The sequence below is a fragment of the Procambarus clarkii genome, chromosome 30 (assembly GCF_040958095.1).
Source record: "Procambarus clarkii isolate CNS0578487 chromosome 30, FALCON_Pclarkii_2.0, whole genome shotgun sequence".
NCBI classification, from domain to species: domain Eukaryota; kingdom Metazoa; phylum Arthropoda; class Malacostraca; order Decapoda; family Cambaridae; genus Procambarus; species Procambarus clarkii.
In genome coordinates, this window is record NC_091179.1 from 17,041,077 (window position 1) to 17,068,466 (window position 27,390).

General features: G+C 44.5%; 1 protein-coding gene across 1 annotated transcript in view; it reads left to right on the forward strand.

Annotated features, from left to right (window-relative positions):
• Positions 1 to 5,204: 5,204 nt before the first annotated feature.
• The window catches only part of LOC123751577 (uncharacterized), a 58,148-nt gene continuing 35,962 nt past the window's right edge, over positions 5,205 to 27,390 (forward strand). Inside the window, exon 1 of the mRNA XM_069333956.1 lies at positions 5,205 to 5,673. Within this exon, the coding sequence (XP_069190057.1) occupies positions 5,586 to 5,673 (88 nt within the window). The 5' untranslated portion in view covers positions 5,205 to 5,585. The remainder of the gene's footprint in view (positions 5,674 to 27,390) is intronic.

Sequence of the window (27,390 nt, forward strand, 5' to 3'; positions counted from 1 at the left end):
CTTATCCTTCACGTACGGCAGACCAATTATGGGTTGTGCAGTACCGACTTGGAGTTCAGTTGACACATCTACTTACACACACAACTACTACCACACACACACGTGCTACGGCACACACCTGCTACCACGCACAGGTACTCCCATACGCACACACACACAAAAACTACCACTTACACATACTCCGACACACCTACACCAAACAACCACACACACCAACACACCTATTTACAGACAACAAACCTACTCCCACACACACACACACACACACACACACACACACACACACACACACACACACACACACACGCTCACGAAGAAGAAACCTGAAGAAACACATAAGGAAACTGGAGAAGGTTCAGAGGTTTGCGACGAGGCTTGTCCCAGAGTTACGAGGGATGGGATAAGAAGAGCGCCTGAAGGAACTGAACCTTACGACACTAGAGAAAAGAAGGGAGAGAGGAGATAAGATAGGGACATATAAAATACTTAGGGAATTGACAAAGTGGAAATAGATGAAATGTTCATACGCAATAGCAACAGAACGAGGGGACATGGGTGGAAGCTGGAAACTCAGATGAGTCACAGAGATGTTAGGAAGTTTTCTTTTAGCGTGATAGTGGAAAAATGGAATGCACTTAAGGAACAGGTTGTGGAAGCAAACACTATTCATAATTTTGAAATTAGGTATGATAGGGAAATGGGACAGGAGTCATTGCTGTAAACAACCGATGGCTAGAAAGGTGGGATCCAAGAGTCAATGCTCGATCCTGCAAGCACAAATAGGTGAGTACAAATAGGTGAGTACACACACCTTCACACACACACACCTACTCCCACACACACACACACACACCTACTCCCACACACACACACACATGCACTACACATAACCCGAACTACTCCATCCTATCATGAACATGTATAACCTCCCACACTGTGAGATTAGCCTGTTTTTCCCAGAATACATACATCTCTTCACGCACCCACGCTCCTTCCAGGGTGCACACACACACACACACACACACACACACACACACACACACACACACACACACACACACACACACACACACACACACACACAGGAATTGAGGAATTGAATAAGAAATTCCAGGAGGTCTTCACCTTAGAACAAGGAGAAATTCCAGAGGTAAGTGAGGGAATAGCTAACCAGGAACCACTGGAAGAGTTTGAGATTACCAGTGGGGAAGTAAGGAAGTGTTTACTAGAGTTGGACGTGACGAAGGCTATAGGCCCAGATGGAATCTCCCCTTGGGTTCTAAAGGAAGGAGCAAGAGAACTGAGCCTACCACTCTCCATAGTGTATAACAAATCACTGGCAACAGGGGAACTGCCAGATATTTGGAAAGCAGCTAACGTAGTCCCGATATACAAGAAAGGGGATAGACAGGAGGCACTGAACTACAGGCCAGTGTCCCTAACCTGCATACCATGCAAGCTGATGGAGAAGATTGTGCGAAAAAAACTAGTGGAGCATCTGGAGCGAAGGAACTTTGTAACACAGCATCAACATGGGTTCAGGGATGGCAGGTCCTGCCTCACAGGGTTACTTGAATTCTACGACCAGGCAACAAAAATAAGGCAAGAAAGAGAAGGGTGGGCAGACTGCATATTTTTGGATTGTCAGAAAGCCTTTGATACAGTACCACACAAGAGGCTAGTGCGAAAGTTGGAGATGCAGGCTGGAGTGAGAGGGAAGGTACTCCGGTGGATAGAGGAATACCTAAGCAACAGGAGACAACGAGTCTGTGTGAGGGGTGAGGCCTCAGATTGGCGAGACGTCACAAGTGGAGTCCCGCAGGGGTCAGTCCTTGGACCTATACTGTTTCTGGTATATGTAAATGATCTCCCAGAGGGTATAGATTCGTTCCTCTCAATGTTTGCCGACGATGCAAAAATTATGAGGAGGATTGAAACAGAGGATGATAGTAGGAGGCTACAAGATGACCTGGATAGACTGAGTGAATGGTCCAACAAATGGCTGTTGAAGTTCAACCCGAGTAAATGCAAAGTAATGAAACTAGGCAGTGGAAACAGGAGGCCAGGCACAGGATACAGAATAGGAGATGAAGTACTTAATGAAACAGACAGAGAGAAAGATCTAGGAGTTGATATCACACCAAACCTGTCTCCTGAAGCCCACATAAAGAGAATAACGTCTGCGGCATATGCGAGGCTGGCTAACATCAGAACGGCGTTCAGGAACCTGTGTAAGGAATCATTCAGAATCTTGTACACCACATATGTAAGACCAATCCTGGAGTATGCGGCCCCAGCATGGAGCCCGTACCTTGTCAAGCACAAGACGAAGCTGGAAAAAGTCCAAAGGTATGCTACTAGACTAGTCCCAGAACTAAGAGGCATGAGTTATGAGGAAAGGCTGCGGGAAATGCACCTCACGACACTGGAAGACAGAAGAGTAAGGGGGGACATGATCACAACCTACAAAATCCTCAGGGGAATCGACCGGGTAAACAAGGATGAACTATTCAACACTGGTGGGACGCGAACAAGGGGACACAGGTGGAAGCTGAGTACCCAAATGAGCCACAGAGACGTTAGAAAGAACTTTTTCAGTGTCAGAGTAGTTAGTAAATGGAATGCATTAGGAAGTGATGTGGTGGAGGCTGACTCCATACACAGTTTCAAATGTAGATATGATAGAGCCCAATAGGCTCAGGAATCTGTACACCAGTTGATTGACGGTTGAGAGGCGGGACCAAAGAGCCAGAGCTCAACCCCCGCAAGCACAATTAGGTGAGTACAATTAGGTGAGTACACACACACATACACACACACACACACACACACACACACACACACGGGACAGACATAAACAAAGCCGCATCCCTAAAATGTTTCTGAGGGTGCGGTTAAGCTGGGCATGATGTTTTCTCATATAAACTGTGATTTATCTTCACAATGTTCTTACTCAACTATTGTGATATGCTTTCTTCTTCCTTCCTTCTACCCCTTTCCCCTCCCTCTCTCTCTCTCTCTCTCTCTCTCTCTCTCTCTCTCTCTCTCTCTCTCTCTCTCTCTCTCTCTCTCTTCTGTGTGTGTGAATGGAAACATGTCTCCCATTTAGCTCTATGTTCACACAGATGTGTGAACACGTGGAAGAGGGGGGCCGCCCTGAATGAATGAACACCAGCAGATGAATGAATACATAGTTTGTTTACAAACAGTGTAATCTCAGCTGATATAACAGTCCCACCCCTACTACCACTGGCCAGATACAATATACAGCTAGCTTGAAATTACTCTCTTTAGCCATAAGCCTCACCTAACCTAAACCCAAGTTTGCAGGGTGACTAGTGGATGTAATAGCACGGTCATAGGCAGATCAGGGGTCTGTCCCTATGAGGCTCTTGAAAGTATAATATATTTTATATATATATATATATATATATATATATATATATATATATATATATATATATATATATATATATTATATATATATATATATTATATATATATATATCATGATGCGTCATGACCAACGTAGTGTCCCCTTTAACTCTCTCCTTGAAACCACTGACTCTAGTTACCAAATGACTTTCGTTCCCTGTTCTTAATTGCTGCGGCTAATTGCTTATTAGTGGCTTTCATTAATCACCGAATTAATTATTCTACAATGTGTGTGCGTGGAGGCCTTGGATGAAATCATTCAGAGTGAAGGGTAAATGAGAGAGAGAGAGAGAGAGAGAGAGAGAGAGAGAGAGAGAGAGAGAGAGAGAGAGAGAGAGAGAGAGAGAGAGAGAGAGAGAGAGAGATAATATACAACACAGCTTGGATTACTAAAGAGCTCATGAGTATTGGTGAATAAAAGGAGGAGCATTATACCACAGTAATGTGATAACGTTCCTGGAAGCATGGCGGGGCGGCCCCAGCTGCTGGCCCGCCTCACTCACCCGGGCCTCCACTACCAGGAACTGCTGCCCCGCTACACCCTCACCACCCACACACACACACACACACACACACACCCACACACACACTACACACACTACACACACACACACACACACACACACACACACACACACACACACACACACACACACACACACACACACACACACACACACACACGTCGTGAAGGCTGACTCCATACACAGTTTCAAATGTAGATATGATGGAGCTTGAGAAGCTCAGGAATCTGTAAACCAGTAGATTGACGGTTTAAGAGGCGGGACCAAAGAGCCAAAGCTCAACCTCCCGCAAGCACAACTAAGTGAATACAACTAGGTTAGCACACACGCGCACACAGCATGTGTGCGTAAATATTTACGCACATAGTAACGGAAATGTCTGTCTGCTCGCGTCTGAGTTGACAGCCCTCGGGGGTCGTAGTCCTGAGGGCCCGGGTTCGATTCCCGGCAGAAAAAAAACAAATGGGCAGAGTTTCTTTTACCTAGATGCACCTGTTCACCTAGTAGAAAATAGTTATCTGGGAGTTAGACGGAAACAAATAATGATCCGAGAGATACACCACCACCCAGCGAACAGCAGACGACCCAGACAGGAATTAAAAAAAAACGAAAAATCATGTATAGAGAATCTACAGAGAGCAGACAGACAGATCAAAATTACTGCTCATGGGTGACCTAAATCATGGAGAGATAGATAGGAAATCGAGAATCCCCGTCCCCGATTGTGAGGAAGAAAAGTGGGAATGCAAAATAAGTGGAAGTCATGGAATGGAACTTGATGATACAACATGTAACAGATGACACAAGAGGAAAGGGAGGAGACACACTTAGTCTACTGAACCTTATCTTCACCCAAAATGCAAAAGCGATTGAAAAATTGGAGCATGAAATCCCAACATGGGTTAGTGACCACTGTGTCCTGGTCTCTTGTGTCCTGGTCTCTGAGACCTGGTCTCTTGTGTCCTGGTCTCTGAGACCTGGTCTCTGAGTCCTGGTCTCTGAGTCCTCGAGCTAAATAGATTTAGCTCGGGGAGTCCTTGCATTAGGCAACCAGCGGTGGGCAAGGCGGGTCCAAGTGCTGAAGCTTGATCCTGCAGGCACACAACTAGGCGAGAACAAATAGATGAGGCTAGACACGAGGTTGGTTGAGTCTGTTTGTGTTTTGCCGTCACCCGGCAACTCCCCCTCTCCGGCCTCCCCCTTATATAGCTCAGTATCCGCTCCCCTGGCGGTTCAGTGCACGTGTGTCAGCTGTGGGAGGAGGACGCGTCGCTCTCTTGCCGCCCGGTCACATGTTTCCGCGTTCCAGTGTTTCCTAGACTGCAAATGGCTTTGTGTTAGTACTTTTTAAGAACTCGCACCGTCCACTCAACAATTTATTCCACAGTGATTGTATTGTTCTATATAAATAACACGTGTTACTGAAACCATTGCGAACAAATGATTTTATCGGCTAAATCAAATCTAACCCGTCTTAGAACTCGAAACTCTGCGCCTCCCAGGCGTGGCGGGGGGTAAGGAGAAGTGAGGCAGCGATTTCCTTCTCTCACATAGACACTCTTCCATCTTGGGCAGCAGCAACAGCGCCTGACGAAGGCTGCGCCGCGGACCTCCTTCCCTCTGACGATGGGTTGGCTGCGGTGGTGGTGTTGTGGCGGCGCCCAGCTGGTTCTCCTGGTCCAACTTATCCTCGCTTGGGTCGATAGCACGGCAGGTGAGTACGCTGCCGCTGCTTGCTGCTGCTGCTCCTGGTAGTGCTGCTTCTGGTAGTGCTGCTTCTGGTAGTGCTGCTTCTGATAGTGCTGCTGCCCGCCTGAAGGTCTCATACCTGTAGCCTCGTGACACCTTCGGCAAGACCCGTGACAGATGAGGACACTTCCAGTGTATGAATGGCGGGGCTAATGCCAGGTGCTACACGTGTCATGGTCGCTGTGGCCTTCCTCGTGACAGCGTGACAGGATTCGAAACCGAGTTTTGCTAAATACATGATGTGTGTGGTTTGCATAATGACAGATGTGACTAGTCTCATGACAGGTGTAACGTATTTCATGACAGCTGTAACCCATTGTTCTCACAAGTCGAGCCTGGCCTCGGGCCGGGCTTGGGGAGTAGAAGAACTCCCAGAACCCCGTCAACCAGGTAACCATCTTTGTGGATCCCATGTCAGGTGGATGTTCGACTCATTTGATGCCTTTCTCGACAGGCTCCTAATGGCTGGTTCCCAAGTAATTGTAATAAGCTGATGACACAAATGGGATCATCTCCCCGAAAGGAAGTGAGGACTCCATAACTAATGTATCACCAACACATAGAGACACACACGAAGCAATTACAACTACCTTCAATTGTAATTACAATAAAGGGAACAATTACCTTTAATGGATGGTATATAGATGGTCAACAGACCAAAAATATCGTACTCTTTTAATCTGAAAGAAGGCTGGGTAGGTTTAAGAAATAAAAAGTCGCTAATGACCGCACCTTATTAGCTAGGCTGCAAGGTCTTTCGCAAAGAAAAATGTTGCGTAATATTGAAGGATGTTGTTTTTATTGACGTTGTGACCACATACACTCATTCGTACACCCCTACAGTCATCCCATGATTGGTTACAATCATTACTCTTACAATCATCCCGTGATTCGTATAATCTTACAATCACCCAATGACCCGTGAGTCACTCCATGATAGTACACTGGTGGTCACCTCACACATTCTGGCGTGTACTAGCTGCCAGAGCCGGGTTGTGTGCGCCTCTATCCCCTCCCCACTGACCTTGGAGAAGGGTTGGGGGGAGGATTAGAGTGCCTGGCTAGTGCTAGGGACAGGGGCGAGGGGACTCAAGGGGCAGTTGGAAGATAGAAGGTGAGGGTACTGCTTACTGTCGAGAGGTGGAAGGAGAGGGAGGAAGTAGAAGGAGAAAAGAAGCAGACGAAGGAATGAGGAGGAAGGAGAGGGAGGAAGGAAGGAAAGGAAGGTAGGAGAAGCAGTGGGGAAGAGAAAGGGGGAGTAAGTCCCACGGGAAGAGTTATTGGTGGAGGAATTTAAAGGGGAGGGAATAGGTAGCTGTGTGTGTATGTACTTACCTAGTTGTACTTACCTAGCTGTGCTTGCGGGGGTTTGAGCTCTGGCTATTTGGTACCGCCTTTCAACCGTCGATCAACTGATGTACAGGTTCCTGAGCCTATTGGGCTCTGTCATATCTACATTTGAAACTGTGTATGGAGTCAGCCTCCACCACATCACTGCCTAATGCATTCCATTTACTAACTACTCTGATACCGAAAAAGTTCTTTCTAATATCTCTGCTGCTCATTTGGGTACTAGGTTTCCACCTGTGTCCCCTTGTGCGTGTACCACTTGTGTTAAATAGTCCATCCTTGTCCACCCTGTCAATTCCCCTGAAAATTTTGTATGTGGTGATCATGACTTCCCGAGCTCTTCTGTCTTCTAGCGACGTGAAATGCAGTTCACGCAGCCTTTCCTCGTAACTCATGCCTCTTAGTTCTGGGACTAGCCTAGTGGCATACCTCTGAACTTTTTCCAGCTTCGTCTTGTGCTTGACAAGGTACGGGCTCCATGCTGGGGCCTCCACGCTGGTGTGTGTGTGTGTGTGTACTCACCTAGAGGTGCTTGCAAGTAGGAGCTGGGTTCCTAACCCCGGTTCATAACGTTCATGGATGAATGTAATGACACAGTTCACACATAATTAGCATATTTACATAAAATATTGTGGATCCTGTTAGCATAAACGTCATTTTCCTATAACCTGTTCCACTTCTTGACTGTTCTGACAGTCACTTTGTGTGAGTCTACAGAGCTGCGTTCATGGGTAAGCAGGTGAGTGAGAGACTCAGAGAGAGAGAGAGAGAGAGAGAGAGAGAGAGAGAGAGAGAGAGAGAGAGAGAGAGAGAGAGAGAGAGAGAGAGAGAGAGAGCTCAACCCTCTCTCTCTCTCACAGACTTCAGGTCTCAACCAATTTATAAACTGAATACAGGAAGAACCTACTATATACATCACACATTTCCTGTCTCACGTCCCCCTAAAAATGCTCCAGCATTTCGTTCCCAATTTTGAATTGCGTCTCAAGGTGAATTGTTGCAAAGCTATCGCAATCGCCGACTGGGATATAGAAACCGTCTTAACTTCAACAATCCTTGCAGGTATCCCACCTCGAAATTATCCAAAAACGCGTTGAAACATTTACAAATAGGGAGCCAGGGGGGTGGATGGATTTACAAATACCATTCTAAACTCTGAAATTCCAAGTGATAGTTAAACAATTTTAATAGCCGAGTAATTAGAGATTTTAGTCAAATTCAAAGTGAAAAATAAAAAATACTGTTCCGTTATTACTGCGAGAGGAGGAATATTTGAATGATAGTGACGAGAGGAAAGGGATTCTCATTTGACTACGCAGTCAGCTTCCTGGGAGGAGAGGCAGCTGTCAGCTGTGGTTGTTTGTAAATCTGGCCTAGAAGAAGGCTCCGGGGGGGGGGGGAGGATTGCAAGGGATTACATCCTGGGCTAAGTGCATCCTAAGTGGCACTTTAAGAGGATTTGATCACTGATACGACCAAGATGGATTCAAATGACGATGGATTGTTCTGTCGTGGAGAAGGGGAATTTATGTTATATGGGGGTGATAATTTTAGAGGTTGTTCCTGTGATTACTTTGTTCCTGTGAGTATCTTCGGTCTTCCTGCGAGTATCTTCGGTCTTCCTGTGAGTATCTTCGGTCTTCCTGTGAGTATCTTCGGTCTTCCTGTGAGTATCTTCGGTCTTCCTGTGAGTATCTTCGGTCTTCCTGTGAGTATCTTTGTTGGTTCCTGTGAGTATCTTTGTTGTTCCCGTATCTTTGGTCTTCCTGTGAGTATCTTTGTTGGTTCCTGTGAGTATCTCTGTTGTTCCTGTGAGTATCTTTGTTGTTCCTGTATCTTTGGTTTTCCTGTGAGTATCTTTGGTCTTCCTGTGAGTATCTTTGGTGTTCCTGTGAGTATCTTTGTTGTTTCTGTGAGTATCTTTGTTGTTTCTGTGAGTATCTTTGTTGTTTCCTGTGAGTATCTTTGGTGTTCCTGTGAGTATCTTTGTTGTTTCTGTGAGTATCTTTGTTGTTTCCTGTGAGTATCTTTGTTCTTCATGCGAGTATCTTTGTTGGTTCCTGTGAGTATCTTTGTTGGTTCCTGTGAGTATCTTTGTTGGTTCCTGTGAGTATCTTTGTTGGTTCCTGTGAGTATCTTTGTTGGTTCCTGTGAGTATCTTTGTTGGTTCCTGTGAGTATCTTTGTTGGTTCCTGTGAGTATCTTTGTTGGTTCCTGTGAGTATCTTTGTTGGTTCCTGTGAGTATCTTTGTTAGGTTCCTGTGATTGCTTTGTTCCACGGGCAAGCGTAGGAGGCTGTTTATAACAATAACAACAGCTGAATGGGAAGTTTTCATGCTTGTAAACTGGTTTAATAAATGTAACCAAAGCCGCCAAAGATTGAGGAAAGATGTACACGTTCGTAAGTGCTTGCGTGAGTGCTTTCGTGAATCTGGTCCCAGGACTTCCCACACATGTTGACTTTCTAACGCATCGATTCCTACGCCGCCTCCTCATTTTCTTCTTATTCTTAGCAATAATAATAATAGTATTATGATTACTATTTTGTAAATTATTGCAAGAATCTATTTGGAATTTTTCTGGAGAGCGAAATTTCAGCTTTGTTGTCGGGCCCTAAACAAGGAAGAACAGAAGAACAGGGTGAGAACACCTCTCAGAAAAGCCGTCACTGTACTTTGCAATGGCGCCATGTCCGTCAGAGGCAATATAAGACTTATGGGACCATTACGTGGTTATGGACACAGCCCTCAGCTGCTCCTCCAGACCAGTAAGTCAGAGGACCAGCCTTCACCTCCAGGAATTCCTGGAAAGGTTGTGTATTATGCGGATACTGTCTGGATACATGTATTAAGTGGATAGTGCCTGGATACATGGCCCTGTGTACATATGTACCGCCTGGATACATGGCCATTTTAATCTTTGGTTAGTGCATACGGGGTTGACACAGTGTGATGTTTGTTAGGAATGTTTATCTCAATATATATTTAAATAAACACATACACCCGGTGGAGCCCGGGTGTGAGTGTGTGTTTGTCTGCCTTTGTTTTGCATTCTATGTGTGTCTATGTTTACGTCTATATGTCTCTCTCTCTCTTCCGCTTCCACCCCTAACTTTCCCTCCTCTCCCCTGCTCTCTTTCTCTCCCTCTCCCCTCCTCCTGAAGTGGGTATGTATTGGGTATGAGGAGAGTATGTCATGAATACACATTTAATGATACAAATTACAGTGTGATAACTAGATGTTTTATCATTTTGCGGACATCAGTGTGTAGTGTTTTATAGTCTGATGAACTAAACATAAAAAAACTAATATAATCCCTACTCAGGCTAATATGATATTTCAAGAATCGTCGTTGGATTCCCATTGACACCATGTCAAATGGCACTCATTTCACTAGTGATAACCCCGATCCATGACGTGTACCTCACAGGCATCAGGGCACAAAGATGGATGAGACTAGCCGCAAGCATCAGGCCCTTAACCTCGTACAGACAGGTCATATCCATTTACAGAGGTAGATATTGTTACCTTTGTTATACTTGAATCTAAATTCAAGGGAAGTCATCTATTCCTATTTCTTGTGTAAACTGTAAACTCTGGTCAGATTATACATAAAATTATTCACGTAAATATGGGGTGAGTTAGGGTTCAAATATAGTCAAAATATTGAAGCCATTTCCCAGAGATGGGAATGATTTTGGAAGATGATCTTGATTCAATAAATATATATAGGAAAATACAGTGCTTATTAGAGATGCCATTGTCATGCAGAGGTTCTGACAGACTTCTGAGCAGAAACAGAAGTAAACTTATGCCTTCCGATATGTTTTAAGGTTTACTGTGTATCCCTGTGTCTGTGTAGCTTCTTGACATGTGGCATAACATCGACTTGTTGTTTAAGATTCGCTACCCGGAACAAAAAGTTCCAAGTAGCACGGGCTATGGTGAGCCCGTAGTTGTAACATCGACTGTTTTCTAGTGGTCCGAAAATTCACGTGAATAATGACTGAATGTTTGAACATGTGGAGTGGTCAAGACCTCATCTCCCTCTGCCAGCATCCTGAGCTGAAATCTTGCCATGACCCATTGTTCTACGGATGTTCTACGGATGTGTTCTACGGATGTGCAGTAACCTGGGGCCCAGATTCACGATATAGTTACGCAATCACTTACGAACCTGTACATCTTTTCTCAATCTTTGGCGCCTTTGTTTACAATTATTAAACAGGTAATGAGCTCCGAAGCACCAGGAGGCTGTTTATAACAATAACAACAGTTGATTGGAAAGTTTTCACGCTTGTAAACTGTTTAATAATTGTAACCAAAGCCGTCAAAGATTGAGGAAAGATGTACACGGTCGTAAGTACTTGCGTAGCTGCTTCGTGAATCCGGGTCCTGATTGTTAGTCATTTCATCGGTCTCTGAAGCTACCTGAGGCGACATTCCACCTCCTTGTTACGGCACAGTATCTTGGTTGTGTAGAGTTCCTTGAGGTGGTCGCATGTTCCCTTAATGTGTGTGAGCAGCTCTGTATCCTCCTCCCAGACATCACCTGGGGAGTTACCTGCTCCAGGACATCACCTGTGGGTTTACCTGCTCCCAGACATCACCTGGGGGTTTACCTGCTCCAAGACATCACCTGAGGGTTACCTGCTCCCAGCCATCACCTGGGGGTTTATCTGCTCCCAGCCATCACCTGTGGGTTTACCTGCTCCCAGACATCACCTGGGGGTTTACCTGCTCCAGGACATCACCTGAGGGTTACCTGCTCCCAGCCATCACCTGGGGGTTTATCTGCTCCCAGCCATCACCTGTGGGTTTACCTGCTCCCAGACATCACCTGGGGGTTTACCTGCTCCAAGACATCACCTGGGGAGTTACCTGCTCCAGGACATCACCTGGAGGATTACAGATGAAGTCCAGCTGTAAGCGGCTGGGCGGCAGCTTGAGTTCTGTCTTTGATCGCTGTCTTTTCAAATTACTGTTTAACTTCGCCTTGTACTGAAAGATGCACATTTGTTTCTCTCTTGCTTTCATCCGTGTTCTCCGATGTTTATTATGTTCTATACACGTGTACATATGTGTGCGTGTGCGTCAATATGTCTGTCTGTCAATGTCTGTGGATGGTGTGTGTGTATCCTCATCTCTCAAGTCAATTTTTAACAACTTTCTTATGAAATTGTTGCAATAATGTCTACGAACAGCCGACGCTTACATCATCAAATATTTCCACTACCATGATCTTTCGACGGAGTTACTTCCCCTTATCGTATATCCCTTCCCTCCCCCCATCTTCCCCCTCATTCTTCCCCTCTTTCCTCTCCAGTTCCCCCACCTCCCTTCACAGGGACGGTCAAGGGAGGTAAGGAAATGAGAGAGAGAGAGAGAGAGAGAGAGAGAGAGAGAGAGAGAGAGAGAGAGAGAGAGAGAGAGAGAGAGAGAGAGAGAGAGAGAGACAAGAGACCTGTCATCTTGGAGATTATTCCTGTGTATAGTTGTGTATGTTGTATATCTTGTGTATGACTTAATCACTCCTTCCTCAAGCCACTTTTCATCTTCATTAACTCTCACGTCTCTCTCTCTCTCTCTCTCTCTCTCTCTCTCTCTCTCTCTCTCTCTCTCTCTCTCTCTCTCTCTCTCTCTCTCTCTCCCACGTTTGTTCTTCTTTGCATCTCCCTCATTCATCTTTATCGCTTTCCCCACTTTCGTTCTGTAACTCCCCCCAAAAAAGTGAACGCTTATATACAAAAAGGCAGAATAGAGGCTTATGTAGGGTAATAGCGTAGGAAGTGTACGGTTATGTACGACAGAAGCGTCCAGAGCGTACGCTCGTTAAACCAAGTGAGTGTTATCTTGGTTATCTTGAAGTTATCTTGAGATGATTTCGGGGCTTTAGAGTCCCCGCGGCCCGGTCCTCGACCAGGCCTCCACCCCCAGGAAGCAGCCCGTGACAGCTGACTAACACCCAGGTACCTATTTTACTGCTAGGTAACAGGGGCATAGGGTGAAAGAAACTATGCCCATTGTTTCTCGCCGGCGCCCGGGATCGAACCCAGGACCACAGGATCACAAGTCCAGCGTGCTGTCCGCTCGGCCGACCGGCCTCTTTTAGGGTAGTGGTAACTACAGTCTTCCCGCTCATGTTTCTACCACACATTTACATTCAGCATCTTAACTCTTTTCTCTCTCTTCCCTATTTCTAGCTCTATTCTCCATCTATAATTCTGTCTCCTCTTCTATCTTGCCCTTTGCTCTTCTCTTCCGTTTCGTATCTCACTTATCTCACCTCCTGTCCATATCTCGGTCACTTTCTCTCTATATCTCTCACTCTCTATCTCTTCTATCTCCTCCTCTCTCACTCCATCATCCCTCACCTTTCCCCCCCCCCTCCCTCCGCCTCCTCTCTCTCATATGCTTAATTACTCCCTCAGAATACGCAAGACGACTCATCTTATTATACTTTCCAACTCGTTTTCCTCTTTACTAAAAGTTTATCCTAACATTTATCGAAATCTGAATATCCAGAGTTCAAGATGGTGTCAAACTGCCAGCTTTTTCAGCAGCCTTATTCAGATTAACAAATGTATGTATCTATGTAAAAGCAAATGCCTTCAAAGGCATCAAACAATTTTGCACTGTGATCGCTGTGGGGAACGTGCCCAACATGGGCACAGAGAGAGAGAGAGAGAGAGAGAGAGAGAGAGAGAGAGAGAGAGAGAGAGAGAGAGAGAGAGAGAGAGAGAGAGAGTGCACACCGCAGCCCCGGGATCAAACGACATGTTGCCGGTCGTAAGTCTTCCAAGAGTCCCAAAGGGGGGTTTTGGGGGGCGCAGCAGGGTATAGGGTAGAGGAGGGGGGAGGGGGAGAAGGAGGGGGTGCAATCGACAAGTGCCACTGTGGCAAGGACACATTGCCGTGGCTCTAGGTGCTTTTTACTGTAGCCAAGATGGACACGTGCGCCACAGGAAATGCATTTTTCCATGTTGTTGTGGCAAGCAATGAGTTGTACATTCTTTCCTCTCTCTCTCTCTCTCTCTCTCTCTCTCTCTCTCTCTCTCTCTCTCTCTCTCTCTCTCTCTCTCTCTCTCTCTCTCTCTCTCTTTTCCCTTACAGTCACGTTTTCACGTGGCCTCTTACCCTTTACACCCTTCCTCCCATCACATACTTCTCCACTTTCCCACTTCCTCTCTCCCTCCGTCCCCCTCCCTTCTCGTTATCACATTCTTTCCCCATTCTCTCACTCTTTCTTCCCAACTTCTCACCCTAAGGTGACGTAAGGTGTGTTCGGAATGACTTCACTCTAAGGTTTCTCAATGTTGTTTATGTCTTTGTCAATACATGTTTCCGATGCTATTTTGTTTGTATGTTAGTTGGTGTCGGCGTCATGTCAGTTACTGTCTCTCGAGGTAGGATTTCTGTCATCGTGTTCTGTCCTTGCTCGCTATCCTCTGTCTCTACTTAGATTTCTGTTTTGATGAAAGGTTTGGGTAAATTAGATAAATGTGTGTGTGTGTGTGTGTGTGTGTGTGTGTGTGTGTGTGTGTGTGTGTGTGTGTGTGTGTGTGTGTGTGTGTGTGTCTGTGTGTACTCACCTAGTTGTGTTTGCGGGGGTTGAGCTCTGGCTCTTTGGTCCCGGCTCTCAACCGTCAATCAACTGGTGTGTGTGTGTGTGTGTGTGTGTGTGTGTGTGTGTCTGTGTGTACTCACCTAGTTGTGTTGCGGGGGTTGAGCTCTGGCTCTTTGGTCCCGGCTCTCAACCGTCAATCAACTGGTATGTGTGTGTGTGTGTGTGTGTGTGTGTGTGTGTGTGTGTGTGTGTGTGTGTGTGTGTGTGTGTGTGTGTGTGTGTGTGTGTCTGTGTGTACTCACCTAGTTGTGTTTGCGGGGGTTGAGCTCTGGTTCTTTGGTCCCGGCTCTCAACCGTCAATCAACAGGTGTACAGATTCCTGAGCCTATTGGGCTCTATCATAACTACACTTGAAACTGTTTATGGAGTCAACCTCCACCACATCACCTCCTAATGCATTCTATTTGTCAACCACTCTGACACTAAAAAAGTTCTTTCTAATATCTGTGTGTGTGTGTGTGTGTGTGTGTGTGTGTGTGTGTGTGTGTGTGTGTGTGTGTGTGTGTGTGCGTGCGAGGGGAAATCATCTACACAAGCTCATGACACCAGAACTCAACAGTCTCTGCCACACATCACAATAGTTCACTAATTAACGATACCAGATTACCACTTAGAAAAAAAGCGTCATACAAGCCCCCACTTTTGTTTTATAACTTAAAGCAAAAGCTTTAATAACATAAAACGTTTTATAACTTAAAACAAATTTGGTTTATAACACAAACAAAACAAACTTTCAAACGTTGTTTACAGAAAAATGACGAGTCGGGAATTTTTACTTGGCTTGTCAGACCATAAAAAATACACAAACGCCTTGATAATGGTCCGAAATAGACCGAAACGCCTTGATAATGGTCCGAAAAAGACAGAAACGCCTTGATAATGGTCCGAAGCGCCTTGATAATGGTCCGAAAAAGACAGAAACGCCTTGATAATAGTCCGAAACGCCTTGATAATGGTCCGAAAAAGACAGAAACGCCTTGATAAAGGTCCAAAACAGACCGAAACGCATTGATAATGGTTCGAAACGCCTTGATAATGGTCCGAAACAGAAACGCCTTGATAATGGTCCGAAATAGACCATAACGCCTTGATAATGGTCCGAAACGCCTTGATATATGGTCCGAAAAAGACAGAAACGCCTTGATATATGGTCCGAAACAGACCGAAACGCCTTGATAATGGTCCGAAAAAGACAAACGCCTTGATAATGGTCCGAAACAGACCGAAACGCCTTGATAATGATCCGAAACAGACCGAAACGCCTTGATAATGGTCCGAAACAGACCGAGACGCCTTGCTAATGGTCCGAAACAGACCGAAGCGTCGTAGTTCCTTCATTTTTTCTGACGAGTTCAATCGCCATCTTTAACCACGTTATTGTGACTCATCGTCTGCACATTATATATATATATATATATATATATATATATATATATATATATATATATATATATATATATATATATATATATATATATATATATATATATATATGGAATTCCTTGCAGATTTGCAGGTAGTCTTTAGAACATACAGTTATTTCAAGTGTGGCAACACGTGGTGTTCATCTCGACTGTAATGTCTAGCATTATGTCGTCACCAGCCGACTCCTTTCATATTTCTGGGAGCAATTTTTAACATTATTTTCACTCCTTATTTTTTGCACTTATGGGTTATTATTTATGGGTTTTATGCTTACAAAGAAACCCAACAGGTGCTACACTTTGCTTCTCCTCACCCCCTACACATACACACACACACACACACACACACACACACACACACACACACACACACACACACACACACACACACACACACACACACATATTTGTCAGAGTGGTTGACAAATGGAACGCATTAGGAAGTGATGTGGTGGAGGCTGACTCCATACACAGTTTCAAGTGTAGATATGATAGAGCCCAATAGGCTCAGGAACCTGTACACCTGTTGATTGACAGTTGAGAGGCGGGACCAAAGAGCCAGAGCTCAACCCCCGCAAGCACAACTAGGTGAGTACAACTATGTGATTACACAAATATAAATACAAAGATACATACATACACACACATACACAGTCCGGATAATTAATTGTGTCACCCAATTCTGAATTGTGAAGAGGTGGAGGTACAAGAATTATTCCCCTCTGGCTGTTAGCTCGGTTAGGTAATCACACACACACTGTGTTCGCTGACAGCTGCCACTGAATAGAACGCAATAAAAGTGAAGTGGTGAAGGCAGACTCCATATATACACCACTACAAATGTATACATGATAGACCCCAATGGGCTTGGTATTCATCAGCAAATTGAAAGTTGAGAGCCGGGGTCGTCGAGGCGAAGTTCAACAAGGACAACTGTATGAGTACAATTAGGGCAGCACACGGCATTTTATCTTATTGGGTGTGGCTTAACCAGCCAATAAGATTCTTCATAAGGCTACCTTGCACGGCTTCGCAACTGCATTATTGTCATCATCCTCTTTTTGGTACTTTTTGGTACTTTTTGGAGCTTTTTGGTACTTTTTGGTGCTTTTTGGTACTTACTGATGCTTTCTGGTACTTTTTTGGTACTTTTTTGTACTTTCTGGTATTCTTTGGTACTTTCTGGTACTTTTTGGTACTTTCAGGTACTTTTTTGGTACTTTCTGGTACTTTTTGGTACTTTTTGGAGCTTATCAAGGGCTACGTAGGGCCTAGGCTTATCAAGACCTACGTAGGGCCTAGGCTTATCAAGACCTACGTAGAGTCTAGCCTTCTCGGACCTAGAACAATGACTGACCATATTTGCTCAGCTCTCAGTTACCTATTTAGTACACTTAACGAGCCAGTATGAAGGTTACCGGGGCAGTGTGTATGCAAGTACAATACAAACATGACTTTTGTATGTTCGCGTAATTAATGATGTACAATTTTCCTGTTTTCTTTAGCCAAAGCGAGATGAGGTAGAAACCTTGATGCGGTAAACTCTAGGGTGACCACAATCCATATTTCATTTACTAATTTCTTTCGTGTCATATATTACATTACACTGATGAATAAAGGAGCTCCGGAATAGGATTACTTGGATCTTACTAAGAAGATCAAGTAAGGGGCAGCACATGGGTGTTGTGTAGTCCTGTGTAGAAAATGGGGTGTTGTAGTAATTGGTTATATACACACTCTCGCTCTCTCTCTTTCTCGCACACATCTTAAGGTTATCTTGAGATGATTTCGGTTTTTTTTTAGTGTCCCCGCGGTCCGGTTCTCGACCAGGCCTCCACCCCCAGGAAGCAGCCCGTGACAGCTGACTAACACCCAGGTACCTCTTTTACTGCTAACACACATTGAACGCCAGTTTCCATGGAGAGTTGACAGCCGAGCCTGATCAGCTCCCAATGTTAAAATAGGAGGTAACCCTAGATGTGAAGCAGCGCAAATATAGAGGTGAGAGAAGAGGAGATAAAGAAACATGAAGCAACACAGGACGAAACTAACGCTGGTATCACCGTGGATACCAAAAGAGGCAGCGCAGGCCCTCAGCGTTCCTCTGGCAAGGATCCTTAAAAAGTCATGTACAAAGGAAGAGTTGCCCAACTGCTGGAAGAAGGCAAATGTGGACCAAATTTCAAGAAAGAAGAGAGAGAAGAGGCCACAGACCAGTATCACTGACAAGAATCCCCTGTAAAGTACTTTGAAAAAATAATCAGATTAAGTCTGATTACACAGAATTATGTAAACAAACCCCAACATGGTTTAGGGAAGAGAAATCATCCTAACGAACCTATTGGAGTTCTATGATAAAGTAACAAGAATTAGGCAGGGCAGGGAAGAATAGCTAGACTGCGTATTTCTGGACTACCAAAATGCCTTTGACACAGTACCTCACAAGAGATTACTATGCAAACTTAAGAGGCAGGCGAGAGTAAGCGTAAGAGCCCTAACATGGGTAAGGAATTACCAAGAGTAAGAGTAAGAGACGAGAAGACAGAATATTGAACAGTACCAAGTATAGCAACTCAAACATCGGTGCTGGGTCCAAATGTATTCCTAAGATACATAAATGACATGGCTATTGCGGGATCACCATAGCCCGTGCTACTTGGAACTTTGTTCCCGGCAGCAAATCTTAAACAACAACAACAACAACAACAGACATGGCTACAGGAGTTGAGTCTTATATGTCCATGTTTCCAGATAATTCAAAATTAACGAGACGAGTTGTGACAGATGAGGATTGTAGGATTCTCCAAGAGGACTTGAACAGCCCCTCCTCCTGTTTAGATTGTATTTATAGTAACGATGTGGTCCATCGTACATATAGACGTAAAAGTCAATTAGAAAGTAGAATTCAGTACTAATGAATTCGGACAAACCGGAAAAGTGTGTGTACTGATGTTGCAAAGGCAACCTAACCTAACCTAACCTAACCTTCCAAGGCCTAATACACGCAATCTGAGGCCTAATATAGTACATATATGTGCTCTATTAGGCCTAGGAATATTCAAGTGTTTATTAGTTTTATTTTTTCGGACTCTTAATAAAATTTGATATTATTCACTTTATATCTAATTGCCTTTTACGTCAATAAATATATACGACGGTACACATAATTACAAAAAGTACTATCTAAATGGAGCATAGATTGACCTGAACAAGTCACAGAGATGGACGGGGGAAGAAATGGCTACTGGAGTTCAAGACGAGCACGTGTAGAGTAATGGGAACAGGTGACAGATCAAAGGAACAGCACACAATGAAGAGAAAGAATCCCCATTAACGACTCGAGAAAGAGACCTGGGAGAGGACGTAATGCCATATCTAATTCCAGACACATATATTCATCGAATAACTTCAGCAGCATATAACTTGTAAGAGTTAGAACATCATCCAAGAATCTAAATATGGAGACATTTAGATAGCGTTATATCGTCGACGTGAGACCAATCATAGAGTATGCCGCCCCATCATGGAGCCCCCCACCTGAAGAAACACATAAGGAAATAAGAAAGAGTTCAGGGCTTTGCGACGAGGTTCGTCCCAAAATTTCGAGGGATGGGATATGAAGAGATACTGAAAGAACTGAACCAGACGGCGCTAGAAAAATGGGAGAGAGAGAGAGAGAGAGAGAGAGAGAGAGAGAGAGAGAGAGAGAGAGAGAGAGAGAGAGAGAGAGAGAGAGAGAGAGAGAGAGAGAGAGAGAAGAGAGAGAGAGAGAGAGAGAGAGAAAGAGAGAGAAAGAGAGAGAGAGAGAGGGGGGGGGAGACATGAAAGAAACGTATAAAATACTTAAGGGGGGTTGACAGAGTGTAAACAAGAAATGTTCACAATGAATATCAATAGAACCAGGAGGCCTGGTCGACGACCGGGCCGCGGGGACGCTAAGCCCCGAAAGCACCTCAAGGTAACCTCAAGGTAGAACAAGGGGGAGAATATGGGTGTATGGAAGCTTGAAACTCAGACGAGTCATTGTAAGAAAGTTTTCATTTAGCGTAAGAGTAATGGGAACTTGGAATGAACCACAGGAGCAGGTTGTAGAATCAAACTCCATTCATAGTTTTATAAGTAGATATGGTTGGGAAACAGGCCAGGAGAAAGTTATAACAGGGGCTAGAAAGGCAGAGTCCAAGAGCTAATGCTCGATCCTGCAGGTACAAATAAATAGGTACACATTACTTGCAAGCACATCTAGGTGAGTACACATACACACTGACATATTTCACGGGTCGTAGTCCTAAGTGCTCGGGTTCGATTCCCGGCCGAGGCAGAAAAAAACAAATGGGCAAAGTTTCTTTCACCCACCATGATGCACCTGTTCACCTAGCAGTAAATAGGTACCTGGGAGTTAGACAGCTGCTACGGGCTGCTTCCTGGAGATGCGTGTGTGCGTGTGTTAGAAATATATGTAGTAGAGATAAAAGAGGAAAAATAGATTGGTTAGAAAGGTGGGGTCCAAGAGCTAATAGCTCGATTCTACAGACACAAATAGTCAATACACACACACACACACACAACTCGATCCTGCAGGCACATATAGAATACACACACCACACAGCCTGGCACATATACAAATAGACTCACACACACACACACACACACACACACACACACACACACACACACACACACACACACACACACACACACACACACAAACTCGATCCTGCAGGCACATATAGAATACACACACCACACAGCCTGGCACATATACAAATAAACTCACACACACGGAAACACAAACACACAATCCAATTTGCTTATTTTTTCAGTCCTGATTACATTCTTCTTTCTTGGGGGAGGCTAATCTAATCCCAGCACCTGGCTTCCTGAATGCTAATCATGGTTTCATTGTATGGAATCAATCCCGACTGGAATTACTAATCATTAACACTGAAATGCAAAAATACAAGGTATTAACCAGTTCACAATTGAATAAATTTCTAAATAACTTTAATAAATCACACACATCATTCGTTAGAATCAAACTGGACACCTAACCTAACCCCCCCTCTGACTCTCAACCCAGTGCGGATGTGATCAACCCAATGGGGATGAGATCAACCCAATGGGGATGAGATCAACCCAGTGGGGATGTGATCAACCCAGTGGGGATGTGATCAACCCAATGGGGATGTGATCAACCCAATGGGGATGTGATCAACCCAATGGGGATGAGATCAACTCAATGGGGATGTGATCAACCCAATGGGGATGAGATCAACCCAATGGGGATGTGATCAACCCAATGGGGATGAGATCAACCCAATGGGGATGTGATCAACCCAATGGGGATGAGATCAACTCAATGGGGATGTGATCAACCCAATGGGGATGAGATCAACTCAGTGGGGATGAGATCAACCTCTTTCCAAGAGGAGTAACTCAGGTCTGATACCAGTCTTGAAGACAACGGAAAGGAGAAAACCTGAGCAAGTTGAAAGGGAAGAGTCCACTGGATCCGGACTGGAGACTACTGGAGACGGACTGTACGCACACACTAGAGGTAAATCACACCAGTTGAGTTATTTGTGATTGATGAAGTGACAGAGTGGCGAGGATACATAATTTGCTTCAGTTTCTCCTCTCCGCTGAGGTGTTATGAACATGGAAACCAACTTACGTCCACATGGAACCCCGTACATGACCCCATGGTGCTCATCGACTGAGCTCCAGGGATGGTGGCTCTTGACGCTCCTCCACCGAGCCAAACGTCTTGGCTCTCTGTCTTGTCTCCCTTTGTCGCCACGACTCTTTTATGGCTACGGACGAGCTGTTGTGAAGGCGACGCAAATTGTTCTTTTTAAGAACCGCTCTTCCGGGGGTCCTGGAAACGTCTCGCTGGCGGTAAATCTTGTCTCATCACGACTTGACGGCAGGATAGCAAGGGACAGCACTTGGTGGTGGTGGCAGGATAGCAGGAGCCAGCAGTGGATAGCAACAATAGCTAACAGTCCAAAGATAGCAGAGTCCGACACACAAGACTGGTACCCAAAGACACCATGCTACCCACAACAGCCGGAAAAAGTACTTGTCGAAACTAATAACTTTTTAAAGTTTAAAATTGATATATATATATATATATATATATATATATATATATATATATATATATATATATATATATATATATATATATATATATATATAAAAAACAAACATAAAATAATTATAAATACAGAATTCAGATAAATTATAAGCAAATGACTCGGTTTAATTACTTTATTGTGGGTGGGAGGGTTGTTAGGGGATTGTTAATTACCGGACAAAATCCCTTAATCGCCCATTAATCTCCGCACATTACCCATAACATTTGCATTGGGATAATACTTTTTTTTTAAATATTAAATAATTCTATTGCGGATTTCCGAGTACTGTCAGAACTCTGCCACTGCTTGAAATACTGCTCGAAGCCGGCTAGCAGCTTTTTGCTCAGGCCTGATAGTCCGGCTCGATGCTAGCCTGATGGCCTGAGTCTGATAGTCCGGCTCAACTCTAGCCTGCTGCTCAGGCCTGATAGTCCGGCTCGTTGCTAGCCTGATGGCCTGAGTCTGATAGTCCGGCTCAACTCTAGCCTGCTGCTCAGGCCTGATAGTCCGGCTCGTTGCTAGCCTGATGCCTAAGTCTGATAGTCCGGCTCAACTCTAGCCTGCTGCTCAGGCCTGATAGTCCGGCTCGTGGCTTTATTACGTGTTATTTAAAGATCTTACTTGAATTATTCTCTGAAATTGGTTAACAAATTTCAACGATCTTTTATTTACAGTTAATATTAAATTTACAAAAAGTTATTAACTTCTTAACGTACTAAAGTACTCGTTTGATGATCGAATTAATTGCTTCTCATATGAAATTATATCAGACGAATTACCTTTGCTTTATTAAATAATTCCAGTCTATGTAAAAATGTCTCTCTTCTATCTTATTTAAATTATAAATCGAAAATATAATTACTTACTCATTTTTTTATATGAATACATAGAGAAACGTTCCTAATATATATATATATATATATATATATATATATATATATATATATATATATATATATATATAAACCCTTTGGGACGTATAACTCATTTACAATTTTATCATCTCCCTGGCCGCGGTCCTGATGGCCAATTTCGAGTGTAATTGGACTGTAAGCATTCATAGTGATGCTGTTAAATTGTCGAGGAGTATAACCCGCCTGTTGAATACGTTCTGAACGTGTTTGTGTATTTTTTGGGTGAAGCGAGCGCTCTGTGTCTCTCTCTATGTCTTCCTTAGTGGGTTGTGGTTGTGTGTGTGTGTGTTGGGGGGGGGGGGGGTGTGGGGGGGGGGGGTGTGTGTGGGGGGGGGGTTGTTTGTGGTGTGTGTGTGTGTGTGTGTGTGTGTAATCTTTCGTAGCGTAGATAAAAAATTGTGTATACACACACACACACACACACACACACACACACACACACACACACACACACACACACACACACACACACACACCAATACTGACGACTTGTCATAGAGGCCACACACAGCTCATGTCACCAGGAAATTACCTGGACTCTAAACTACTCGTAAACCAACTTGCATGACTGACTCCGCTATTCCTGGCCTGTTTGCGATGCTCAAATTCAACTCGCATATAAAACATATTTCACAAAACAAATACTAACACCACCTTTGAGGGCAGAGTTAACGAGGTGTTTAATAACAATCATCTGCAACACCTCAGACCCGAAGCTAATTACCAACCCAATTCGCAGTCTTAACAAGCATATTATGCCGACAGTCGCCCGGGGTAACAAGCCTATGTATCGCCCAACGACTGAACCGCACCATTCAGCTAATTCTGGGCCCCGCCTATTACACCCGCAATTATCTTCGTGACCTGAGAGCCAATTACCACAGAACAGTTACATTAATAAGAGGGATTATAGCCTATTTTCCAGGGATGGGAGAAGGATTAGACTATCCTCTTGTAGTTCCTGGTCCGGTGGTGTTGTAGCTCCTGGTCCTGCTTCATTTATCCCACACACACACACACACACACACACACACACACACACACACACACACACACACACACACACACACACACACACACACATCAAGGAAGCAGCCCATAACAGCTGTCTAACTCCCAGGTAACTAATTACTGCTAGGTAACAGAGGCATCAGGGTGAAAGAAACTCTGTCCATTTTGTTTTCTGCCATCACCGGAGATCGAACCCGGACCCCCAAGGATTACGAGTCCAGAGCGCTGTCCACTCAGCTATCAGCCCCCCCCCCAAATAAATACACTGTGTGTGTGTGTGTGTGTGTGTGTGTGTGTGTGTGTGTGTGTGTGTGTGTGTGTGTGTGTGTGTGTGTGTGTGTGTGTGTGTCAGAGCATAAACCTCGCGTGGACATAGAAACCTGCGTGTGTATAGTGTTTGTAGTGTTTGATAGCAACGCTACCTTGGAAACGAATGCATGTCTGCCGCAGTCACACACACACACACACACACACACACACACACACACACACACACACACACACACACACGAGGCTCCACACAGCGGCTGAGTTGGACAGCGCTCGGGGGATCGTAGTCCTAATGGCCCGGGTTCGACTCCCGGTGGAGGCGGAAACAAATAGGGCAGAGTTTCTTTCACCGTGATGCATCTGTTCACCTAACAGTAAATAGGTACCTGGGAGTTAGACAGTTATTACGGGCTGCTTCTTGGGGATCTGTGTGTGTGTTAGAAATATATGCAGCAGAAATATATATGTAGAGAAATTAGTATTTATAATATAGGAAAATAGAGTGTTAGAAAGGCAGGATCCAAGAGCTAAAAAAGTTCGATTCCGCAATCACAAATAGTAAATACAAATAGTAAATACACTGTGATTCAATATTGAATAGCAACAATAAGGGAGCCGGTCGGCCGAGCGGACAGTACGCTGGACTTGTGATCCTGTGGTCCTGGGTTCGATCCCAGGCACCGGCGAGAAACAATGGGCAGAGTTTCTTTCACCCTATGCCCCTGTTACCTAGCAGTAAAATAGGTACCTGGGTGTTAGTCAGCTGTCACGGACTGCTTCCTGGGGGTGGAGGCCTGGTCGAGGACCGGGCCGCGGGGACACTAAAAGCCCCGAAATCATCTCAAGATATCATCTCAAGATAAGTTCTGGACGGGACAAAGGACTCTGACAAGAGAGAGAGAGAGGCTCACCGGACTAGGCTCTGACAACCACGACAATAGTACTCAAAAGAGGCTCCCGAGTCAATACGATTGTCACTATTACCAACAAGTAATATTTCAGTTGAGAGGTGGGGAGGAACCTGAGAGATGGAAGAAAGCCAATGCAGAATTAATTATACAATCAATATTAATACCTGTATTCACCTACTTGTTCTTGTGGGGGTTGAGCTCTGCTCTTTCAGCCCGCCTCTTAATTGTCACTCAGCTGTCAATCTCAACTGTCAACCTGTATGGAACAGACCACACACACTATGTGGTTCTCACAGCTCAGCACAGCACAGCACAGGTTCAGCACTCCCAGACCTCTATGTGGTTCCATACAGGTGACATGGAACTACAAATCTGTAACACTGACATTCAAACCCCGCTAGATACAGACAAGAATAATGAGGAAACTACACAAACATCTTGAAAGTAAAAGCTTCATGCCCCAGCGCCAACATAGGTTTAGTGAGAGAAAGCTCGACAGACGAATCGTCTCGGATTCTGACAGGATGACATCAGTCACGCAAGAAAAAAAGATGAAAAGTGGATCCAGTTCCTTTTCCTAAACTGTCAAAAGTATTTCAACAATGTACTTCACAAGAGGGTCGCGGACGAACTGGGAATTCAGGCAGGGAGTCGTAGAAGCGTGGTGAACTGGGTGTGTCAAGACCTGTCTAACAGGAGACACAATGTTGCAATGATAGAGATCAGTGATGAGAGGAGTACCACAGGTCTCAGTTCTGGGACGCAACCTATTTATAATATGAAGATGATTCAAAATGCAACCAAAAATTGAACGGAGATTGCAGAATTAACCTAGATAAACTACTGAGAGGTCCGGAGGAATAATTGCAGAGTTTCAATTAAGACAAGTGAGAGCAAGAGGAAGGGGGCCCCATGTACTAAGAACTGGAGACAGCTACTCAAGTCAGGAATGGAAAATGATGTTGACCAGACCACACACTAAAAAGTGAAGGGACGACGACGTTTCGATCCGTCCTGGACCATTCTCAAGTCGATTGCCTTGAGAATGGTCTTGATTGTCACAATCGACTTGCGAATGGTCCAGGACGGACCGAAACGTCGTCGTCCCTTCACTTTCTAGTGTGTGGTCTGGTTAATATATTTCTGCCACTCCTCGTCTGCAAATGGAAAATGATCTTGTAGACAATGCTAAACTTAACACCGGAAGCACATTCTATATACACCACTATACAGAAACCTGTCAAACAATCAAGTATCGTTCATTAATCCTGACAAGGAAACATTGAGAGCCTTGTGCACTACGTACGTGAGACCAGTTGTGGAATATGCAACCGTTTTTTCATGGTGAAACTATCTACATGAAACCAGAGGCGTGAGATAAAAAGACCTGTTTTGCTACAAGATTGGGATCAGAATTAAAGGGATTGGAACATAATGAAACGCTAAGGAAACTTAGCCACACATCACTGGATAATAAAAAGGTATACAAGAGACATGATCACTACATATAAGATTCGTAGAGGAATACAGAGTTTCGACAAGTTAGACAAGGTGTTAAAGGCTATTACCAGTTTTAATAGCCGGTATGATAACCTAATACAGGGGGGGGGTCGAAAATGATTGAATTATGTAACCGATATCAAAATAGGGTGGGGTTTGTTATATCGAGGCGTTATCTTTGTTTCACCTTGGTGAGGAGCCCTTTTTCCATCCCTTTTTTAGCCCATTTCATCTCCCTTTCACACCCTTGTCACCATTTCAGACATCCCTCCTCTTTCAGTCCCTCTTTCACTCTCCCTTGCTCTCTTCCAAATTAATAATTTCCAAATAACTCTTTCCTTTCCAATGTTCCTCTTGCCCCGTCCACCTCCACCACTACGACCTCTTGCCCCGTCCACCTCCACCACTACGAAGCTACTGAAGCCCTGCTCATCAAACTCAACATTCATCCAACGACAGCAACTCCATTACATGCAAAATCCCCAGCGACTACAATGGTTAGAAAAGCAGTTGAAGAATGGGACACACTATAGTG